Source organism: Tachypleus tridentatus, chromosome 1, assembly GCF_004210375.1.
Source record: "Tachypleus tridentatus isolate NWPU-2018 chromosome 1, ASM421037v1, whole genome shotgun sequence".
NCBI classification, from domain to species: domain Eukaryota; kingdom Metazoa; phylum Arthropoda; class Merostomata; order Xiphosura; family Limulidae; genus Tachypleus; species Tachypleus tridentatus.
The window spans coordinates 139429869-139453791 of NC_134825.1; the positions used below are offsets into that span (position 1 = coordinate 139429869).

General features: G+C 35.1%; 1 protein-coding gene across 4 annotated transcripts in view; it reads left to right on the forward strand.

Moving 5' to 3' along the window:
* Positions 1-23923, forward strand: part of LOC143225492 (FH1/FH2 domain-containing protein 3-like) — a 120389-nt gene that overhangs the window by 44895 nt on the left and 51571 nt on the right. The window contains exons 2-4 of one of the 4 annotated variants that reach the window (XM_076455015.1): positions 6401-6459; positions 19998-20065; positions 23050-23155. Coding sequence is in view for 2 of the 4 variants with exons in the window: in XM_076455025.1 (XP_076311140.1) it covers positions 19357-19408; positions 19998-20065; positions 23050-23155 (226 nt within the window). In the remaining 2 variants the exon portion in view is untranslated. Of the gene's footprint in view, positions 1-6400; positions 6460-19282; positions 19409-19644; positions 19782-19997; positions 20066-23049; positions 23156-23923 lie in introns of those variants that run through there. The other 3 variants (XM_076455025.1, XM_076454995.1, XM_076455005.1) reach the window with 3 other exon arrangements.

The following is a 23923-nucleotide window of genomic DNA, read 5'->3' on the forward strand; positions in this document are numbered from 1 at the left end:
TTTAGTTGATCTGTCCAGTGGTATACACTTTAGTTGGTATTTCCTGTGGTATACTACTTTAGGTGATCTGTTCTATGGTGTACTACTTTAGCTGATTTGTCCTGTGGTATACTACTTTAGTTGGTATTTCCAATGATATACTATTTTAGTTGGTTTGTTCTATGGTATAATACTTTAGCTGATCTATCTAGTGGTATACTACTTTAGCTGATCTATCTAGTGGTATACTACTTTATCTGATCTATCCAGTAGTATACTACTTTAGTTGGTCTGTTCAGTGATATACTACTTTAGTTGGTCTGTCCAGTGATATACTACTTTAGTTGATCTGTCCAGTGGTATACTACTTTAGCTGATTTGTCCTGTGGTATACTACTTTAGTTGGTATTTCCTGTGGTATACTACTTTAGGTGATCTGTTCTATGGTGTACTACTTTAGCTGATTTGTCCTGTGGTATACTACTTTAGTTGGTCTGTCCAGTGAGAAACTATTTTAGTTGGTATGTTCTATGGTATACTACTTTAGCTGATCTGTCTGGTGGTATACTACTTTATCTGATCTATCCAGTAGTATACTACTTTAGTTAGTCTATCCAGTGGTATACTACTTTAGTTGGTCTGTCCAGTGGTATACTACTTTAGTTGGTCTGTCCAGTGGTATACTACTTTAGTTGATCTGTCCAGTGGTATACTACTTTAGTTGGTCTGTTCGGTGATATACTACTTTAATTGATCTGTTCAGTGGTATACTACTTTAGTTGGTCTGTCCAGTGATATACTACTTTAGTTGATCTGTCCAGTAGTATACTACTTTAGTTGGTATTTCCTGTGGTATACTACTTTAGCAGGTCTATCCTGCGGTATACTACTTTAACTGATCTGTTCTATAGTATACCATCTGTCCTGTGGTATACTACTTTAGTTGATCTGTCCAGTAGTATACTACTTTAGTTGGTATTTCCTGTGGTATACTACTTTAGCAGGTCTATCCTGCGGTATACTACTTTAACTGATCTGTTCTATAGTATACTATCTGTCCTGTGGTATACTACTTTAGTTGATCTGTCCAGTAGTATACTACTTTAGTTGGTATTTCCTGTGGTATACTACTTTAGCAGGTCTATCCTGCGGTATACTACTTTAACTGATCTGTTCTATAGTATACTATCTGTCCTGTGGTATACTACTTTAGTTGATCTGTCCAGTAGTATACTACTTTAGTTGGTATTTCCTGTGGTATACTACTTTAGCAGGTCTATCCTGCGGTATACTACTTTAACTGATCTGTTCTATAGTATACTATCTGTCCTGTGGTATACTACTTTAGTTGATCTGTCCAGTATCATATAAATTGTAAAAGGTCTATTGTCTTTCAATTCTTTTAATAAATACTTTACTCTTATATATAACACTGTAGAAGAAGATAAAGGTTGTTTCTGACCTGCATTTAATAAGCTTTTTCTATTTTTATAAGATTTAAATGATTTGTTTATTAGTTATTTATTTCCCAGGAAACAAAACTGATTACGGATAAACTAACAAACACAATACGATTCTTTAGTTGGTTTACACGGACATGTCACAGGTTAACTGGGGATCGTTGTGTTAACGTTACAAGGAGAAGGTAAATCGCACTAAATAGTAGGGACGACAAACAGTATATTGAGAAATTCTGGGAATGGCCCTTTAATATAAAAAAAAAAACTGTTCGTTTGAAGTTATGCAAACATATGCTTCGTAATGAAATCTGTGGAAATGTCAGTTCTAGCTCAGGGATCTAAATTATGTAAATTGTGCTCCTTTCGTCACGAAGAGCTAATAGATAGACGTAGTTATGAAAAGCAGCAAAACCCTTTTCTGTTGCCCTAGTGAGACAACACTTGCGAGTTTGTGTAAATATAAATCATGTTTCACAGTCCACTGCACGTACTTGTGGTATTTTAATAATATTTCAAAGTACATGGAGATCTGCTTGAATTATTCATAGCCACAAAATATAGAAGGATTTTAGCTACTCTAATCGAATTGTGGAATCGATCGTCACTATATAACATCCCATTAGCTAGAATGACAATAGGAAGGAGTGTGTGTGTGTTTTCTTATAGCAAAGCCACATTGGGCTATCTGCTGAGTTCACCGAAGGGAATCGAACCCCCTGGTTTTAACGATGTAAATCCAAAGACTTACCGCTGTTCCAGCGGGAGACGACAGAAAGGAAAAAAGAGACGCATTACATTTGACCAATGAAATACCTGGAATAATTCCAAGATAATAAAACCAAATGTTGTAGTTTTAAAATCTGCATAAAATGTTTGAACAGTCTGAGCTGTTTACCAGGAAATTTTAAACATTACTTCTTTAAAACTCTAACATTTAAAAAAAACTCTCGTAGGTTGAATAGTTTACAGATAATTTTTCTGTAGATAATTTTATGATAGTAAGGTATGAATTAATTTAATGTTTGTCTTTCGTGCAAAGCTACACTAGGGCAATCTGTGATAACCGTCCGTAATTTAGTAGTAAAAGGCTAGAGCAGTGGTGCACAAAGTCCAACGGGAAAGTCAAACAAAGAGAGTTCGCGCCTGCGCGAAGATTAAGCACTATAGAAGAAATGTGCATTAGATTAGACACTGGATGGTTCCATATTTGTGTCGATCAATAAAGAAAATTTAATAAGCAAATCTCGTTAATGTGTAGGCATTTAATCATTGGCGCAATGACGTAATATTTCCGTAATTACGAAATCTCACGCGTTCCAATTGTTCTTCGAGATTTACTTACGAGCCCTATTTTGATATTAAGAAAAGTTGACGACGAAAACCAGCAGTTTCATGATGATTGGACTGCGCAATACTGTTTTGTTCAACAACAGAAGAACATAATTTGTCTGCTGTGTCATTCGACAGTAGCAGTGGCGAAGGTATCCAATATAAAGCGTCATTATGAGTCGAAGCATAAAGATTTCCACAACGTTGTCGGTGATGAACGAACAGCTCGAATTGAATCTCTGCGGCGGTCGCTAAATTACCAGCAGAACGTTTTCTCAAAGCAGTCAGCAGATTTAGGTGCAGCATGTAAAGTCAGTTACTATATTTCGTTGATGATAGCGAAATCTGGCCGACCGTTCACTGATGGTGATTTTGTCAAGCAATATATGATTACTGCATCGGAAAAGTTGTGTTTGGAAGCAGTTCACAAGCTACAGACGGTGACTTTGAATCGTATGACAGTTCAACGAAGAATTTCACACCTCTCAGCAGACGTTACAAGGCAGCTTACAAATAAAGCAATCAACTTTGTCTACTTCTCTTTGGCAGCAGATGAGTCGACTGACATCAGTTCAGCAGCACAGCTACTAGTTTTTGTTCATGGTGTGTCGTCATCGTTTGATATCACAGAGGAACAAATCGGCATGGTTTCCATGAAGGGTGAGACAACTGGGTCTGCTCTGTACCTTGTGTATCACTGTGAAGTACGCTGGCTGAGTCGAGGAAAGATGCTCAGAAGATTCTGGGAGTTGATTGATGAGGTGATAGAATTCCTCAGAAGCAAGAACAAAGACACAGAAGTGATTTCCATGACTGATCCAGCATGGTAAGCTGAGTTGACCTTTATCGTCGACATAGCACATCATTTAAATGATCTGAATTTGAAGTTGCAAGGCAAAAATCAGCTTGTCTGTCAGCTTGCAAATCACGACTCAGCTTTCAGGACAAATTTATATGCAAAAACGGCTCGTTTGGGCTGAGAAAACACTTTACATAGAAGAGCGAACAACGTTTCGACCTTCTTCGGTCATCGTCAGGTTCACAAAGAAAGAGGTAACTGACCGGAAGCTGACCACATGTTTGAAAGGGGTTGTGTAACTGTGTGTCGAAATGTAGAGGGCGGTATTAGATGTTTGAATATATAATTTTATTTATTATATTAATATAGGTATAAAGGCGTTCCTTTATATTGGTTTATTTTGGGTTTAAGTTGTTGTATAAGTAAGGCTTCTTTAATTTTACGTTTGTTTATGTTTGTTTCTTTATTTAGTATTTGAGTGTTTTCTATGGTTATGTTGTGTTTATTTGACTTGCAGTGTTCGAAAACGTGTGAAGGTGACTTTTATGTTCTTTGAATCTGGTTTCCATTTTCTACTTGTTTCTCAATATAGAAGTCGTGGCAGTTTTCACATTGTATTTTATAAATAATGTTGGTGTGGTGTTTGTCAGTGTAGTTTTTACATAGTATAGACCTCAGTTTTGTGCCTGGTTTTTGAATAAATTTGGTATTAATAGGAATGTCAATAGCTGTATACAGCTCACGAATCAAAAAACCACGAAACCATATACTGCTGTATACCATATATTCCCGACATCAGCAAACAAATAACCAACATTTGGCAAAAATTAGTAACAAAATATGACATTCCTATTAATACCAAATTTATTCAAAACCAGGCACAAAACTGAGGTCTATACTATGTAAAACTACACTGACAAACACCACACCAACATTATTTATAAAATACAATGTGAAAACTGCCACGACTTCTATATTGAGAAACAAGTAGAAAAATGGAAACCAGATTCAAAGAACATAAAAAGTCACCTTCACACGTTTTCGAACACTGCAAGTCAAATAAACACAACATAACCATAGAAAACACTCAAATACTAAATAAAGAAACAAACATAAACAAACGTAAAATTAAAGAAGCCTTACTTATACAACAACTTAAACCCAAAATAAACCAATATAAAGGAACGCCTTTATACCTATATTAATATAATAAATAAAATTATATATTCAAACATCTAATACCGCCCTCTACATTTCGACACACAGTTACACAACCCCTTTCAAACATGTGGTCAGCTTCCGGTCAGTTACCTCTTTCTTTGTGAACCTGACGATGACCGAAGAAGGTCGAAACGTTGTTCGCTCTTCTATGTAAAGTGTTTTCTCAGCCCAAACGAGCCGTTTTTGCATATAAATTTCTCAACAAGTGGGTTTCTCGTCATCACTGATTATTCTTTCAGGACAAAGTTGCAGTTGTTCTGGCAGCAAGCAGCATCAGGCAACTTCGTGCACTTTCCCACTTTTCAGTCACAGCTACAGAAGAATCAGGACATTGATGCACAAGTTTGTGTTGGGAAGCTAGATACCTTGATTGAATCCTTCAACTCACGGTTTTATGACTTTGACCAATGCAGATTGTTGATGAAACTTTTTGCTGATCCGTTCAGTGTGTCAGTGGATGACTTGTCAGAGGAATATCAGCTCGAACTTACTGATCTCCAGGCATCTGATGAACTGCGTGCTATTTACCGAGAAAACAGTTTGCTTGACTTCTACAAAATGTTTGATACATTTGCTAATCTGAAATAGAACGCACTTGTCCACACCAGCATATTTGGCAACACGTTCTGCTGCGAACAGGCTTTTCGCATATGAAACTGAACAAAAACAACACTTGGAATCAGCTGACTGATGATCATCTGAAAGCAGTCTAGCGTCTTTCAACGTCAAACGTCAAATCGAACATTTCTAAGCTCGTAGGTGACATGCAGCACCATCCATCGCACTGACTTTGTGACAGTTGACGTATCATAACATTTCTTAGAATAATGTGCAAACTCTTTGATGTAATCGTTATTTGTGTGTTCTTAAATGTGATGTCCATCTTGTGTGAAACAACTGTGGGACGATTTTAATCTTCACTTTTTTGTGACCCCCAACAGTTACCAGAAGTATGTTTGTGTGTTTGTGGCCCGTGACTCAAAAAGTTTGTGCACCACTGGGCTAGAGGAAAGGCAGCTAATCATCACCACCCACTGCCAACTATTAGACTACTATTTTACCAACAAATAGTGGGATTGACCGTCATATTATAACGTCCCCATGGCTGTAAGGGGGTATATTAGATGTGACTGGGATTTGAACCCGCGACCCTTAGATTGCGAATCAAACGCCCATGCTCATCTAGCTATGCCGAGTCTGACGGTAGTGTTAATATGTGCCATTAAACAAGATTCGTGTTAATTACTTATTTTACATCATCGGAATTTGCTCCAGTAGCTCAGCAGCAATATTTAGGTTTCGATACCTGTAGTGAGCAGTATAAAAATCGGTCATTTTATAAGGTTTTGATTAACATTAACCAAGCTATGCGTTTCATAATTCCTTTTTCATGTGTGTGAGTATGTTAGTGTTGCCTTACGTTTATGATGTAATTTAGGGATATTTTATCAACTGAGAATATCTGAGTGCTCCCGAGGGCTTAATTAAGCCTTTTGTCAATGTGTGTGCAGAACATGCATTTTTCATAAAATGTAATGGTATACTATAAAAATAAATAACTCTACGCATGACTGGCAACTACAATTTTTATGTATATTTTTTTAACTTTCAGCCGAAAGAACGCTATCATTTTGAGAACTCAGCTGTCAGTTCGAGTACACGCCATAATTGGTAAGTCAAGAACCTCTTTGTATTTGTTAGAAATTTCAATATAGTGCACGTTTCTAGTTACAGTACAAAACACGTTCCTATAAGATCTAATTCTAAAATAAATAACAACAGCAAGGAAACGAGCAAAATATTAAATTCTGTGGAATTAATTAAAATACATAAACGTTTGTTTCTTTATTTTAGAGCAAAACCGCATTGGATTACCTACTGTGTTCACCGCGGGGAACCAAATCCCAAATTTTAGCATTGTAAGTTTATAAATTTACTGCTGTCCCACCGGTGGATAATTCATTAAAGTTAGAAATTATAAATTTATTTATGACAAATTATACAAGTTCCGTTCAAAATGCCTCCAAATAGCACAGTTTGAGGACTTATAACCCTAGTAAACGGGTTTCGATACTTATGATTAGAAACAGCATAGATAGGTCTTTCTTCAAAGTTGGGATAATTTGTTACAGTCTCTTTATAAAGGTTTTTTTCATTCAAAAATGGCTGTACCTGGTGGAGGTAACCGATTTATCGATTTTATGTTTACATAGTGTTTGAGACGAAGCTTATTAGCTGTAAACTGACCATGGTAAATTATTACAGGTGACGTTCATCAGCCTTTCTATTCGCTTCTCTATGTGGGGGCGTTATAATGTTACGGTCAATCCCACTATTCGTTGGTAAAAGAGTAGCCCAAGAGTTAGCGGTGGGTGGTGATGACTAGCTACCTTCCCTCTAGTCTTACACTGCTAAATTAGGGACGGCTAGCACAGATAGCCCTCGAGTAGCTTTGTGCGAATTTAAAATAATAATAATCTTCCACATTGCCGGCGATCAACTGAAGTCGTTACATAAAGAAAGATCAACATGTATGTTCATGTTATTAAAACAAACAATATATTTTAAAACATTTAACTAGAAAACGTATACAAAATAATGACATATACTACTGTATACTCGAACACTGTCAAAAATGGTTTGGAAACAATGACATTGTGGTTTTTCACAACGCAAATTATGGTCCTCAAACACAGAATTACGTGGATTATAACATACTAGATGTAACGTTATAAACAACAAGTTTCGTGTGCTTTCTAAGAATATCATGTATCCCGGTGGAAGAACGGTAGACTTACGGCCTTAACAGCGCTAAATGACGAGGTTCGATCCCCGATACTGGACACAGCAGAGTGCCAGATTTGGCTTTGCCCTAAAAATAAACGAACTTAGAAAGAAAGAAAATGTGTGGTTTCAATTTTAAATTATTTGGTGTTAGCCTACAATGAATATTTGTATTTATGTAAAACTTTTACTATAGCCTATCAAACACCAGACTTTTGCTCCACAGAACCCAAGTTGTGTTCTTTTAACAAACGTTTCTTTGCGGTATATTTATAAATAAAAATGTTTAAGATAATTAACTTCATTTCTTCTGCTGTTTATAAGTCCGTGAAAATCTTTTAAAGCCAGTCATAAACAAGGAATGCCCGGCTGGTTTGTATGTAATGTATAGTGTTTGCAGTGTGTTTTCTGAGATTTGATACTAGCACGAAATTTGGGTGAAAAAATCTCAAATTACTGTTGTGGTTCTTATTTTGTTTTTGCATTATAAAACAGAATTTAAATTAGCCCAAGCTTATAAATGCGTAATTCGTATTTAAAAACCTTTCAGACTTAGCAACATCGTTTTATCGAGTAAAACACCATAGGCTATAAGTTTGTCTTTTACTTCTATATTTTATTAAATAATACATTTTAAACGCAGATATTCTGTTGCTTTTTAGTATTATTACAACCTATAACCTATATATAACTGTTTGCTACTATTTTTATTAGTTTTACATCTAAAGGGTTTATCTCTGAGGCATACCTTCCTTACTTGGGAAGAGCAAATCCCAAAGGCTCAGTACTATCTAATCATTATACGTTGCTAATTTTCTAAGTAGTTTATATTGTACACTAGTTGGAGAACCCGTCCCCTGGACGAAAGTTATATAAATTCATGATTAATGAAAGATTATCTTGAGACATGAAAGGTTGCTTCCCTCAAAAAATAATCTGAGTGTCGCGGGTTCGAATCCCGATCGCACCAAACATGCTCGCCCTTTCAGCCGTGGGGGCGTTATAATGTGAAGGTCAATCACACTATTCGTTAGTAAAAGAGTAGCCCAAACGTTGGCGGTGGGTGATGATGACTAGCTGCCTTCCCTCTAGTCTTACACTGCTAAATTAGGGACAGCTAATACAGATAGCCCTCGAGTAGCTTTGTGCGAAATTTAAAAAAAACAAAAAAACAAGTATATGTAATTGTAAAATAAACTGAAAAACGCCCATAAAACTACAGAACACAAAATGTGAAACCGTAAGTCTCCATGTATACCCACGAAGACCAGATAAACCTCCTTCCCAAATTTGGTGAACATCCATCAACAGGGGATGAAATAGTGGTAAAAACGTTCATAAAAACTGCAAAACTGAAAATTTGTATGTACAGCCCGCAGGGATCTATTGAACCTCCATACTAATGTTAGTAAAGATCCATCCACACATTGCGAAGTAGTTAAATAGAGAGACAACAGATATTACTATTATACTTATATAGATAAGTAGTTACATGGACATACAACAGACAGTTGTACAGATTTATAAGTAATTACATATAGAAATAACAGACAGTACTATTATATTTATATAGATAAGTAGTTACATGGGCATACGACAGACAGTAGTATTATATTTATATAGATAATAGTCCTGTTATTAATCATATTTTTAAGTTCTAATAATAAATCAATCAAACTCTGTTACAAAGTATATAATAGAAGTACGTATTTAGTAATACCGAATGATCTTTATTTAAATATGTACGTGTTTAAATTCTCTTAGTTTTTATTATGTGATGTTCTTCCTTCGCCATTTGTGGGTCGTGATGTTTTCTCTATACACGGATTTAAAAGAAGTGGTTTTGTAAGTTCGCGAAAATATAATAGAAAAACATTGAGTTTGAATTAAAACTTAGTAGAATGCATTCTTAATCTGGGACATCAACATAATTGTAGTTTTATTTTATAATGGTAATAATAACACTGTGTCATTATACCTAGATACTTCTCAGTTACCTGTCTACAAAATGTTTAAAACATAATATAAATCTTAACAAGTCGTCTGCTTATGTTAACTGGAGCTATTAACATCAGGAGACTGGTCATTCAACATTCGTACTAGTAAGCTGAAAAACGGGTGTTGCTGACACTTGTGTAACAAACTCCTTACTAGTTTAACGCATGGAATATCGGAGCTTGATAAAAGAAATTGTAAGATCTTAAAAAAACATACTGATCTCAAATAACGTGAGCTAAAAGTTTTAACTCAGTATATCAGTATCACTAATTAAGACATTATGACAGATGTTAACTCCAAGAAAATTCTCGCACGGTTTCCTCGACAACTCATAAACGGAATACATGTCGCTCCTGCTGATCTCTCTGATTCGCTCACAGTGGCTCAAGTGGGCCATGTTCTCACTAGTCCATCGTATTGACATATGGATGAGAAATCATGATAGCTTAGTCTCTTGTTATTAAGCACAAGTGTTCACAATTAACCGAATCATACATACCCAGATCAAACCTCGAACGTTAACCTTATATACCGCTGAGCCTCCGAAAGGCCAATCAAAACAGAAAAGATGTTCATCGGGTATTTGATTCGTCTCTGTTTTATTTTCAATTGATAAGACGTTGATTGGCGGCAAAACGATAGGTATATTTCTCATTTTTAATTGTTTTTAATCCGGTTCTTCACCCACCAAACACATTGTAATCACAACTTAAGCTTGCAGACTTTATCGCTAAAAACACAGAAACGCATGTTTGTAAATCTTTCTCATACGAAACAGTTATTTCCATAAAAATAACATCTCTGCCTTTGTACCATCTCCTCTCAACAGACAACGAAGAAACATTTTAAAAGCAAAATGTAAAAAAAAAAAACAATAGAAAACTGTATATGCTACAGAAAAACAATATTCTGTCGTAGTACGTAATTATAGCCTTCGTTAAAGTTTTCCAACATAATTATTCACTTTCACTATTGGACGTGTTTTTGTTTCTCTTTGGAATTTTCGCGCAAACCTATACATAGTCATCCTATTTTAAAATGACTTATAGATTAGAAGCAAGATGATTTGTCAATAGCACCCACCGCCAGCTCTTAGACTACTCTTGTCTAACCAAACTGCTACTCTTTTAACGCACTAACGGCCACAAAATGTGAGAACGACGAGTCCATCCTCATATCTATGGTTCTAAGTAGTCCGGCCTACGACTGGAATAAATATAACTATATCACTTATTGAAAAACTGGTAAAAGTCTGGGGTTTATTTATGTCACAGTTTAATGAAACTGTGTAATATACCTTCAAGTGGAGCATGTCTAGCTGTTTCTCTAACCTTTTACTAATGATGGCTTCCTTACTGCTCGTGTTTCTGTCATAGTATACAAAACAATCAGGTTGAAAGTTTCTGGCCAAGTCGGGCGTTTTCTGTAATGGTGTATAACAATGTTACTGGAAACGTACACAACTGAGTGAAACACATTGCTGATCACGCAAGGAAAGCTTGGTTTGTATTTTTATTTATAGCACAAAACTACGTAATGGGCTACCTACCTGTCTCGGGGGATCGAACCACATATTTCAGCGATCTAAGTTCATGTTCCACTTTTTTTTTTTACATTTTTACAACACTTGTATTAGCAACACACTCGTCTTCTAGCCAAGAGCTGGTTTTCTTAGCTTTAAAAGATTCTAGCATACAAAGTAGGTTTTCTGGATGAAATGGAAGAACTGTAGGTTGGCATAACATCACATTTGTCTGAACAATGATTGCTAATACTACTGATGTAGGTTCGGCGGCTGCAAAGTTTTCTCTGGCGTGTGAGCTTTGTTGAAAGTCCACAACGTCACCACTGACTCAGCAGGGAACTGTTTATATTGCTATATTTATGTTAATTGAAAAATTGTTTATATTATTTAAAACTTTGTAAACTTTTCAGGGTTTCATGACAAATACGTCGAAGAGGTTTGTGGCCTAATATAACGGTTAGTAGTGTATAATCCTCAAATATTTCGCTTAATTTCAACGAATCGAGATATAGTAAGACTTTTGTTTGAAGTTAAGCACAAAGCTACACAATGGGTTATCTGTGCTCTGCCCTCCACGGGTATCGAAACCTGGTTTCTAGCGTTGTATGTCCGCAGACATTCCACTATGCCACTGGGAGAAGGTGCTATAATAATATATAATGTATAAAAGAAAAAGGCATCAGCTTATTACTTGAGAACAACAAGTATCACCGATTTTTATTGGTATAAACCGTTTCATTTTTGCTTCAGCTTTACAGATGGACGTCCGCAGAGAGTACACCGCTGGTACAGCGATAAGTCTATGGATTTACAACGTTAAAATCAGGGTTTCGATTCACCTTCGTGGCCTCAGCAGATAGCCCGATGTGGCTTTGATATAAAATCACACACACACACACACGTCCGCCGAGGGGCAAGGGGGAACTCCCCCTCTGGAAAATGAAAAACTTAATTTTTGCTTTATTCATTTAGCATATGTATATTACTTTTTATTTACTTCACAGTTTCACACAATCCTCTCACCCGGAAACATTTCTGTGGACACCCATGAGTTTACAGTTATCAACTTCTCGCAAATCCTCAATTTCTCATCGTCTTCAGATCGACCAAGTTCACAAAATTACCACTAGCGGCAGCAGTGTAACGCTTAGGCAAATATCCAAGAAGCATGTTATTTTACACAAGTGGACCTAGTAATAAAGACAAGATTTTTGAGTCACGTGCACAAACTGTGTCCCAATCGTAAAATTATCAACATTTACTTTGAAGGGCCAAACACAGATATCTTGTAATACAAAATTCTGAGATGGGTGGATATCATATTTTTATAACTTCTATAAAATAAATACTAAAAAAATGTGTTGAAACTGAAAGTATATTTTAATAACATTAAGAGTACACTGTGCTCGGAACCTACACTCTAAAATTACCCAACTGTTTTCCATCTTTATTATTGGGGTCCCTCGGTAGAACATCGGCGAGTTTACAAATTAGCAACGCTAAAAACAGAGGTTCGATTCCCAATGGTGAACACAGAAGATTGCCTGATAGGTCTTTTATAGGAACACACACACATTCTATTGTTGGTCACTGACGGTGTTGTTTTTTGCATAACCGCACAACTTATCTGGTACGTTGATTTGTGAAATCCAATCTTAACTGTGTGTTAGGTGCTAATAGCTGGGTAGGACAGATAAACATAACATTAACGTTATGTATGTCTGTACTAACCGGCCCTGATGGTTACCGCTATGTGTATCTGATCTACCCAGCTGTGATAGTTAACGCTAGGTATAGATGTACTACGCAGCTGTGATTGTTAACGCTATACGCATCAATCTTATCCAGTCAGGCGCGTGATCTGTGGTACTCAGCGAAATTCCTGCATAGTGCAATGTATAGTTGAGAAAATACTACGATAAAGTTATGACGATTAGATATCTGTCACTGTAACCTATTCGACGAAGTAAGTAACCACGACAACAACTGTTGAGATTTTGGTAAGTGGTCCAGATTATTACAATAAATTTTCATCGCACTGCACTCATTACGCACTAACACATAGTACGCCATATTTCCTGCTTCTTGCTTTAAAAGAAACGTCAAGAGGGAGTATAAAACGTTTAGATTTTTTATATTTATCGGATGAACGAAACACTATTGTATTTCAACACCTGTTTCGTGATTCTTGGAAAAATACTTATTTTCATTGTGTTACTATTCCATAGAACTTTGTATCCACGTGAAAAATAAGATATATTTCTTTGCATTTGACCTTAGCAAAGTGAACACTTTCTTACATACGAAATTTTCAAAACATTTTCGCACCTGTGCGTGTTGACACGTGTTTTCCCACATAATCTGTTTTGGTGTGTTTCCTTATTCTTGGAGCGACCTTATCACAAATCATTTCTCCTGTTGTGTGTAATCCTTTCCCCAACTGATTTTGCCGAGAAATTCTCTTAGGATTGTATTATAAGTTGTGTAGCTTTGTCAGTTGTTTTTAGGGGTAACGAATGCTTTAAGAACTCTTAACAGAAGTGAACAGGTGACATTCTCTCGGTAGTCAGTGTCATAACTTATTATAATGCCAGTATTTAGTATCAGGATTTATTTAGTATGTTTTTGTCCAACCCGCATGCCTTTCAGAAACTAGTCATGACTTATAAAATCCAAATAATCCTTAATTATTCTCCAAATAAACTAAACATGACGTAACGTGTATCGAAAACATGTGTTAGATTGGCAGATGTCTTTTTATTTGTCATTCATCCGAAATAGAATTTTAAAAAAGCAATATTTAATGTACGTTTACAATTTTGAAGTTATAAATCGAACTGCTTTGCTTGCCTGATGAAGATATATGTTTTTTCATTGAAGCTATCTGAACAACAGTTGTATGTGGTGTCCTCGTTTTTACAAAATACATAGAAACATACTGTATGTAGTTCGTTGAAGGTTCAGATTGTGATTCAGCAGACTTACAACGTTAGAAACCGAGTTTCGATAATCGTGGTGGGCAGAGTATAGATAGCTAATTGTGTAGCTTTGTGCTTAACAACAGACAAACAAACTCTAAGTAAAGTGAATACTAAATCTGCATATAGGATGTAAGATGGCCATATACATTTTATTGTATTTACCGTATTTGCTCCAAAATAACGCATTTTGAAAGGTAAAATAAAGTTTGTTTGTTTGTTTGCACATCATTTGTACAATATGTATTGAACAGTTTCTGAATACAGTAAACAACTATCGACACATTAAGCATTTTTGGAAATCTTTTATTGAAATTCTTTATTATGTGTCAATTTTACAAAATTTAATGAACAGTTTATACGTTGTAATACACTAAGCTAATCATTCATACTTACCTAAACCCTGGTCATTGTTAGAGTTGTCGCTTCCTTGAACCTGTACTCTATCAACCGATCCATCCATTACATTAGATATGCATCGTGTTTTGAAATTTTATATGGTATTTTAATGATTTTCAGTGGTACCTTCCAGTAAAATACCCCAAAATAGTACATGCGCGAACATAATGCGCAGTCAATTTTTCTGGAAGTATCTGGAGGAAACAAATTTCGCTCCATATTCGGTATTTCCAAACCAACCAAGCAGGAACATCTGATCGTTTCACTGAATTATATTTTTATATTATTTTTCGTTACGAATGTTATTAATATAATGAGGGAAATTGTTATTATTTTCTATCCAAATCCGACTTTTGTCTGAGTAACATAGTTTCAGCTCAGACAAAATACATTGCTCCAAGAGCTTCTAATCGATAGCATTTGTTCTTGGAGATTCTTCCCCGATCGGTGATTCATCGTTAATATTGAAAGCTTATTACGCTAAAAGTAGGGATTCTATCCCTACAGTGGGCACAGCATAGCTTAACAATACAAATAAAAATGGAACTCTACTAGTATTTTATAAATAATGCATTCTCAGTTCAACCCTGGAATAGGGAAGTTTTACCTTCCAAAAGCGTGTACCCAGGTTATCTGATCTCGGCCCTGTTTTTCGATCGTGATAACCGAGTATCACTATAAACCTGTATTACTTTTTTCTAGTTTATTTCTTCACGATATGACTATGATACATTCGTAATTATGAGTCGATTTATCTCCGAGAGCGGAAGTTTAGTATACATAATTCTTCATCGGTAACTCAAATGACGAGCCGAGGAAATATAGTGCAGTTCCCCATTTCATATTTGGAGAACTCTGCCCTCTAGTGAAAAATTTTAAAGGTGATAAAAAAAAGTCAAAGAAATGCTGCTGATTTTGAGATAATACCACAAGTAACACGTTTAAAACACGCTAACAAATGTCAGAAACCCTCAAGATATGCAGTAATTACCTAAACTGTAGCGAAACAAAACTACGCACAGACATGAAGAGCAGGTAGTAATAAACGTTTTATCCATATTCAGAAAATAGATCAAATAAGTACAGACAGTTGAAAATTCCTTGAACATCAAAGCAAGTAACTAATATGACAACAGCATACCATAACGGAGGGAATTTCCTGTGGTTACACACGCAACAACTATATACAAAACAGCATTGACTTTAATAGGCATATTTATACGGTTTCACTATATTAACACCAGTCACCACGAGGACAGAGTAATATACTTAACATATGTCGCCACTAGGTCAGAGTAATATACTTAACCTCAGTAGTATACTTAACATCAGTCACCACTAGGACACTGTAATTTTCTTAACCTCAGTAATATACTTAACATCAGTTACCACTAGGACAAAGTAATATATTTAACATCAGTTACCACTAGGACAAAGTAATATACTTAACATCAGTAATATATTTAGTCACTGAGTGTTATAAGAAGAAAATCTCCATATAAAATGTCTCCCATCCAATGGCCCGAAAGAGTTTCCCATCCAGGTTCTTTCCCCTCCGACCAAAATTCCACTTTGCCGTCTTTTAGCGATCAGTTTCGGTATTTTTTCAAAACTGCGTCTGGCATGGCCATGTTGTTAGGGCGCTCAACTCGTAATCTAAGCCACACCAAACATGTTTTCCCTTTCAGCCGTTGGAGGGTTATAATGTGGCAGTCGTTGGTAAAAGAGTAGTCCAACAGTTGGAAGAAGGGTCCTTATGGCTAGCTGCCTCTCCTCTAATTTTTCACTACTAAATTAGGAACGCTAGTGCAGGTAGTCATTGTGTAGTTTTGCGCGAAAATTCAAAACAAAAGAACAAACACTGAAAACTACACGAAGGATTTCTTCGTTAACTGTTACTAACATTGAAAGACAGATTAGTGGAAAGGCATGCAACTAGCAACCACCCATAGGGGAAAGAGTAAGGGGGTAAAGTGTCCAGGGGTCTGGTGGATGGTATAAGTGGATTAAGACTTCCAATAACAACAGGCGCAGTTGGATGAATTGAGTCTGTACTTAGATGACAGTGTTGTATCCACTGGTCAGCCCATCCCACCATGGCTTATTACCATCCCCAAATGTGGCCTTTCTTTGAGTCACCTGAGGAAAACAGATACTTCCGATTGGAAGTACCGTTTTTCACTTGCTAAACATCTTTCGAACCATCTGTATAAATGGGAATGGAAGGATTCTGTGGGTTCTGCCATGGTTTGTTGTGGTTCGGTGGTTGTGCACAGAATCCGCTCTACAGTTTCTGTGTTCATTGCCAAACTGTACGATATTTATCTTGCCCTGGATCACATAGAAGCTAAACAGTACTCAAGTTGTACTATTTATACCGATTCGCGTAGTTCTCTACTAGCCCTGGAATCACTTCACGTTAATTCTCACACTCTTCTCGCCGGTATTCGAAACCGACTGGCTCACTTCTCTTTAACATCTATGTCTATCCAGTTCTTCTAGATACCAAGCCACGTTGGTATTTGCGGGAACGAGCTCGCTGACACCGCAGCTAAGTCTGTCTGCTCTTACGTTATTGCTGCTCTGCCTGTTCCATATTCGAGGCTCGGCTCCGTGCCAGTTGGCAGTCGACTTGGAGTGAACAACGTGAAAACAAGCTTTTCCAGATAAAACCCTCTATTGGACTTTGGCTCTCTTGCTTCCGTAAGGAGAGGAAAGAATAAGTTGTCCTAGCTAGACTACGCATTGGTCACAATTTTTTAACTCATCGTTTTCTTTTATCTGGGACACAGTAGTCCACGTTTTACTGTCATGCAATCGTTACGACTCTCAACGACGGCACCATTTTAGACATGTTTTGTTCTGAAACACGTTTAAAGTAAAATTATTAAAATTCGTAAAAAGGAATCATGTTAAAATAAAACAAAGTATTTTTTTTGAATTGAAACCTTAAATAGCGTTAAAAAGGGCCAATGGCCCTTAAAAACTAAAAACAAACATTTTAAGGGTCATTAACCTTTTTTAACGCTATTTAAGTTTTTAATTAAAAAAATATACTTTGTTTTATTTTAACATGATTCCTTTTTACAAATTTTACTTTAATTTTTATACCGGTTGTTTGGCGCAAATAGCCTAATTGCTTTGCTCCAAAAAACGCCAACCAACCAACCTGTCACTAACAGTTCAAGAAAATGTCAGCAGTCCCATCTAAGGGACCATTGTTATTCCATCCTGGTGCTTGGAATTCTTTAGCTGCTCTAATCGAATAGTGGAATCTGTGTGTGTTTTTCCTTATAGCAAAGCCACATCGGGCTATCTGCTCAGCCCACCGAGAGGAATCGAACCCCTGATTTTAGCGTTGTAATCCGGAGACATACCGCTGTACTAGCGGGGGGCCAGTGGACTCTGATTATTACGCTTATAATGCACCCATGGCCCTATTGCTGATATAGACCCCATGATCTGTATCAGTAAATGTTTGTTTTATGCACTCAAACTTGTGTTCCTTTGCTGTTCAAGTTCATTTTCTTTTCTAATTAACATTTAATGAATTTACTCTTATTATGGATACGTACTTTTTTTTAAATCTGTGAAACTAAATAACCATCAGGATAAAAACAAATACATCAGAGTATTTCATTCTATTTTTCACTTGACAATGCTTTACGTAAATAAGAATAGAAATATGCATTTAAATGTTGTTTTTTTTATCCATTGGTAAAAGCAGTGGAAATTATGGAAACACCTATTAATCTTGAACACTGATGCACAATGGAAATGCAATATCTTAGTTTTAGATCAATAGTTCATAGGACTCGTACAGAATATTATTTAGGCTTGAAATAGTGAGCAGGTAGGTTTGTTGATTCTTTGAGTGGTATTCTACCTTGGGATGACGTCATTAACTCAGATGATTTAATTTTGAAGTGATATACTAGAGGGAAGGCAGCCATTTAATACTACCATCACCCCCAACCCTTGTCAGACTCCTTATTGACGAATATCTGGATTAACCTTCAATATATAACATCTGAATTACTAGGGACATGATTCGGATCCACGACCCTCACATTCCAAGTTGAATGCTCTAACCACCAGAAGCCCAGTTCATTTCATTAATAAATTTTATACCTTTTTGTTCAAGCTGATATTTTGTATTTCCATTTTATTCTTCGATTTAATCATTACCAGTTTTTATCACTATTTTCTAAAATATTTTCTGAGATATGAAAATGAAGAATGATATGCAAGGGCCTTGAAATAAGTTGTTCAGTTCATAGCGTATAAGCCCAGCATAGCCAGGTGGTTAAGGCGCTCGACTCGTAATTCACGTGTTCGAACCAATGAGTAAATAAAATTGATAAAAATATTCCTATCCCTGAAATAATTACTTGTTTAGACTCATTTCTCAGAGTAGTGGTCAACTCTTACACCTTGTTGTCTACAACAAATTTAAGCACAATTAAATTATTCTCTTCAAGCATTAAAAACGTTAGATATTTAACAGTATGGTTGTTTTGCTATCTCTGTAGGTATTGGTTGTTTTTTTAATCTGGAAGCTTTTCTCTTCAGTTAACAGAAGGAGTAATTTACCAAGTTGAGTTGGAATTACTAATGATTTGGATTTTATACAGAATTTAAATGTAGTTGTTTATAGTTTTAAAAAATTTTATTTGTGACAAAATATTTTTATGGCTCATCCATCATTCATTTTGACTTTTTGTGATCTTTACATTTCTAATCAGTTCTTTTATATCTTTCAATTCATCTTACAAAATGAAAGACGTGATGCTGTTAGGAAATTGAAAGTTAAGAAGTTCACAATTCTTGTCTAATATTCTTTTAAACATATTAAATATAGCATTTATTTAATATATCCATTCTATGTTAGATTTCAACGAATTTTTGTTTATATTCTATTTAACAAGATCACTTGGTGAGATATCTATTTATTAGCATTCAGTCTGAAATTAAATAATTTTACTGTTTTCATTAGGTTTTCAAATTAGTTTTCCTCCACAAATTAGTAAGCAGTTACCCTTTTTTTTCTCTCTCTCCCTCTTTGCACAAAATTATGTTTAAAGGAAGATATTAAAATTTACATCCAGTACGAAAGAATATTGTTTGTTTGTACTTTAACGTTTAACTCCATAGATTTATTGCTGTGGTGGTTGTGAGGAGGGGGAGTACAGATTATTACCTGTGAGAATGCAATAAGATATAAAAATTCAACCAACAAGCTGAGTTTACATTTGTACTAATCTTATAAGTCACAATTTCAGTTAGGCCTTTTTACCAAAGGCAAGAAGGTAAAACTTGCATATTTTCAATTTCTGTATTTGTTATCTGATAAATGAGTAACTTGTATTTATTGCACATGTATGTAAATCATTTTTAAATAAGTTGTATTTTGTGTGTTCAATATGTGTGTGTGTGTGTATCTATATATATACATATAATGTATTTGTGAAATTTTGTTAGTTTTATACTCGTGTGATTTTATCTCCTGCATTGTATCATTACAGAAAAGTTACTAAATAGTACAGGACGAGAACTTAGGAGGTCATTGTTTTCTTTGAAACAGATTTTTCAAGTAAGTTATAGCATTTCACAAGGATGGATAAATGTAACTTTTAAGGAAGGACAGGCTTAAACGTGATGATAAAAAATAAAATTAAATTTAAAGCTGGTGGCATATGCCCCTTCTGCTCCCTAGTTAAGCGCCCATGCTTATTGATACAAGCCTTCACCAATATTGTGGTGTGAGCAAAGAAAGATTATAATTAAATACACTTATTTTGTGTGTGTGTTTGTCTCAGCCAGTCCAATGAGTTCTGTATTTAGCTAAGCATGTTGTTGATGATGGATATGTCAGACACAGTATGGTTGAAATACTTTCACACGCTCTTCCCGTTAAAAGACTCATAGAGGGTGAATAAAGAGAGTAGTATTAAAAATATAATAAGCGTAATACTATCTTATGACTTAAGTAATTGTTCATATCTCCTACTAACCACAATTTTTGAGTCAGTATGTTGTAAGCATACATGCATTTGTATATTGTTATGTATTCAGGAAATGATGGTTGTTCTGATATGCAAGTTAATTTGAGTATCTGATAACAAGAGGATAAATAGTGAAGATAAAATTTTGTTCAGATGAAGTGATAGCATAATTATATTTGGAACATGGAGCCAGAATTCTTGTTTTGTTGAAAAGCTGTGTTTGCTACATTACTCGAGTTGTTCTAACTATAACGGTTGGTTGGTTGGTTTGGTGTTTTATGGCAGTGGAGAACAAGCAGAGATAAGTTGTTGTCTTTTTAATTTTATTTGTGTAAAGGTTTAGGTATTTTTATTGATTCTTTTACTATTTGATGAAGTTTGTTGAATATAATTAACTGCAATCCTTTGATTGTACCTTTCAATCATGTAGAAACAAAAATCAAATGTGTCTTACTTATTGCCAGAAGACAAGATGATTGTATTGGAGATGCTGTAGTTTATGCAAAGTCTGTATTCAGATGACTTATGAAGGTCGAAACATCAATCTGTACTTTATTCTAATTAAAGTTTTCATACTCATACCAGCCGTCTTAAGAACACGTTTACTTCAAGTGGGTTCCTCGTTATCACGAATTATGCACAATCTGTGTTATGATGCTTGTAGTACAGTGGTTGAACTGTTTTATCTTTTTATGTTATACCCGAGAACTGGGCCCTCTGCCTGTAGGGAGATAGTATTCAACGCTGCTATGCCTCAGCAAATGTATAGGTAGTTTGGTGTTGTTTTAGAGCAGAATAGAAAGCCTCTAGGATTTCAGTAGCAGAATGTAGTTGGTTTTGACAGTTAGAGTATTCAGCTTCCAATTGATACTGTGGGAAACTTTGATGCGCAGTGTGAATGTAGATTTTACTAATCATCACCTTACACTAAAACTTGAAGTTTTGAACTGTGTTTGGATAAGTGGACCATCACCAATTTTTGTATTGTTAAAAAGCACTAATTGAAATCTGTATTTATACTTTATTAAAAGGGACTTGGCTGGACCATCACCAATTTTTGTATTGTTAAAAAGCACTAATTGAAATCTGTATTTATACTTTATTAAAAGGGACTTGGCTAGGGTGGATTGCATGTGAAATGTCCAATGAGGAGTGTTTGGTCACAGGAACACATAAAACTGTTTACTAGCAATGATACCAAGAACATGCCAGAAACCAATGAGTTTTGTTTTGTTTGTTATAGATGAGTCACACTTTACCATCTGGCCAAGTAACTGATGTTTGCTCTTTTAAAAAGAATCTTGAACTAGACCTAACACTGTTTTCAAATAGAAATGTGAAGCTAGGGGCAAGAATAATTGAAATGTTTTCACTAATGCCACCTATTATAGTGAATACATCCGGTGACTGTTTTTGCTACCACATGTTGGTATAAATGGCCCTGACTTTCCCCTTATGGATGATAATATCCATCTTACCATACTAAACTTTTCCTGAAGAAAGGAAATTGATCAAATGAAATTACCAGCATTTTCAACACATTTATATTTCAGTTTGCATCTATAGAGATAAATCATGTGCAACCAAGTGAATCCAGGTAGTAAAATAACCCTGGAATTTTTTTTGTTTTCCAATGGATAAGATTACTTCAAAAGAGGGGTGTATTAACCAAAAGACTCTCAAGACTTGATTGAGTCTTGAGCACAACAATTTAAGGGGTGCATCTTAGGGTAAAAAGAAATTAAAAATAAATTTATTTTTTATTTTTAAAAAGTTCATTCATTTCAATGCATTTTAATTTTTATTGTTTTTGTGTTGATGATTAATGTATCTGGTGAGTCATTTGAGAATGAAGAAACAGATTAAACTAGAGCATCAGTTAACATTATTACACTCTGCCTCCCAGTGTAGTTTACAGTGATTTTGAGCATGCAAAATTGATACCAGGTTACCCTTATTGTTTGGTATGACAACAATGAAGTTAAATATGGTGAACTGTGAAACCAATTTACTAAATGTTCATTTACAAGTGTAGGTTTAATGAACATTATTTGCATTTCAGTTTACATTGCTGCCTTGCATCATATAAACCAATGGGGATGAATATCATTGTTTTATTACTGGTTTTAGATAAACTAGTAAATTTAAATTATCATTCTTTTGTTTTATGTAACAATACTAAAGGTGAATGTATGTAAATATAGCATTATCAAACAGATTTATTGAGATTTATTTAAGAATTAATGGAAATTCTGCTGATTTAATTAATATGGAGTAAGTATTTCTGCATTATACTCTACTTTTGGTGCTTAATTGTATTTAAAAAGAAAAGAGTGAACAAAAATATGACTGACCAGTGGTAGTAAATTGTCCAATGTAGTAAAGGTTATTTTTCCTTTCATTTATCTCTTACTTAACAAGTAATGTGCATTTTTTTATGTTTTCTTTCATAATGTAGAAGAACAGAAATGATCATTTTTGTAATACTTAAGAAATCTAAAACATCTTACAAGTTTCCAGTTTTATTTGTAATACACAAAGTATTTTTTCTTTTAATGATTACTTTGTGTAGGATGATAAAGACCTGGTGCATGAATTTGTACAGAACGATGGATTGGCTTGTCTCATCAAAGTGGGGTCAGAAGCAGATCAAAATTATCAAAATTATATTCTACGAGGCAAGTTTGAAGATTCTGTACTTTCATATATTGTAGCAGTTATTTTCTTTTCATGTATCTCAAACTGAATTATGGTATAAATTATTTTTGAAAATATGTATATATAGAGAAATTTTTGTTTCAGTGTTTGCATGAAATCCATTAATACAAGGTTTCTTTTACAAATTAAGAATAAGACTTATAAACGTTAGTTTCACATTAACACTCCTACGAAAAGACGTTTCTAGTCCTGATTTCTCCAAGCCCGTTCCCGTGGCTGTGGTTTCGCTAGATAGTAGATAGGGACAGTGGGAATCTCGTTAATCCATTCATTAATGGATTTAAATGGCAATTTCATTTAAATACAAAATTATTAGCCTAATATTAATAACCTTTCAAGTTGCTCTGGGGCCTATTAGGCCCCACTTTTCGTAGGAGTGTTAAACTGAATGTTGGATATTAAGATATTTTGGCAGTCAACACTTGTTTAAATGAAATAATCATCTTTAAATCAGTGATGACGAGAAAACTATATATGTAAGAATGACTGGTTTGGCGCTCCTCTACATAAAAAAAATTCTCAACCCAAACCAGCCATTTTTACATAGATATTAATCACCTTTAAAATAGTGAGAATTCTTAGACATAAAACATAGTATTGCAAACCTGTATTTCATATTTCTGTCGTCTATCATGTTCATTGGTTATTTTTGACAAATATCCTTCATTGAAGTGGTGTAGGCAGAGGTGTTGAGAGCCAGCCCAGACTCTAAAGTCAGTAATATTATT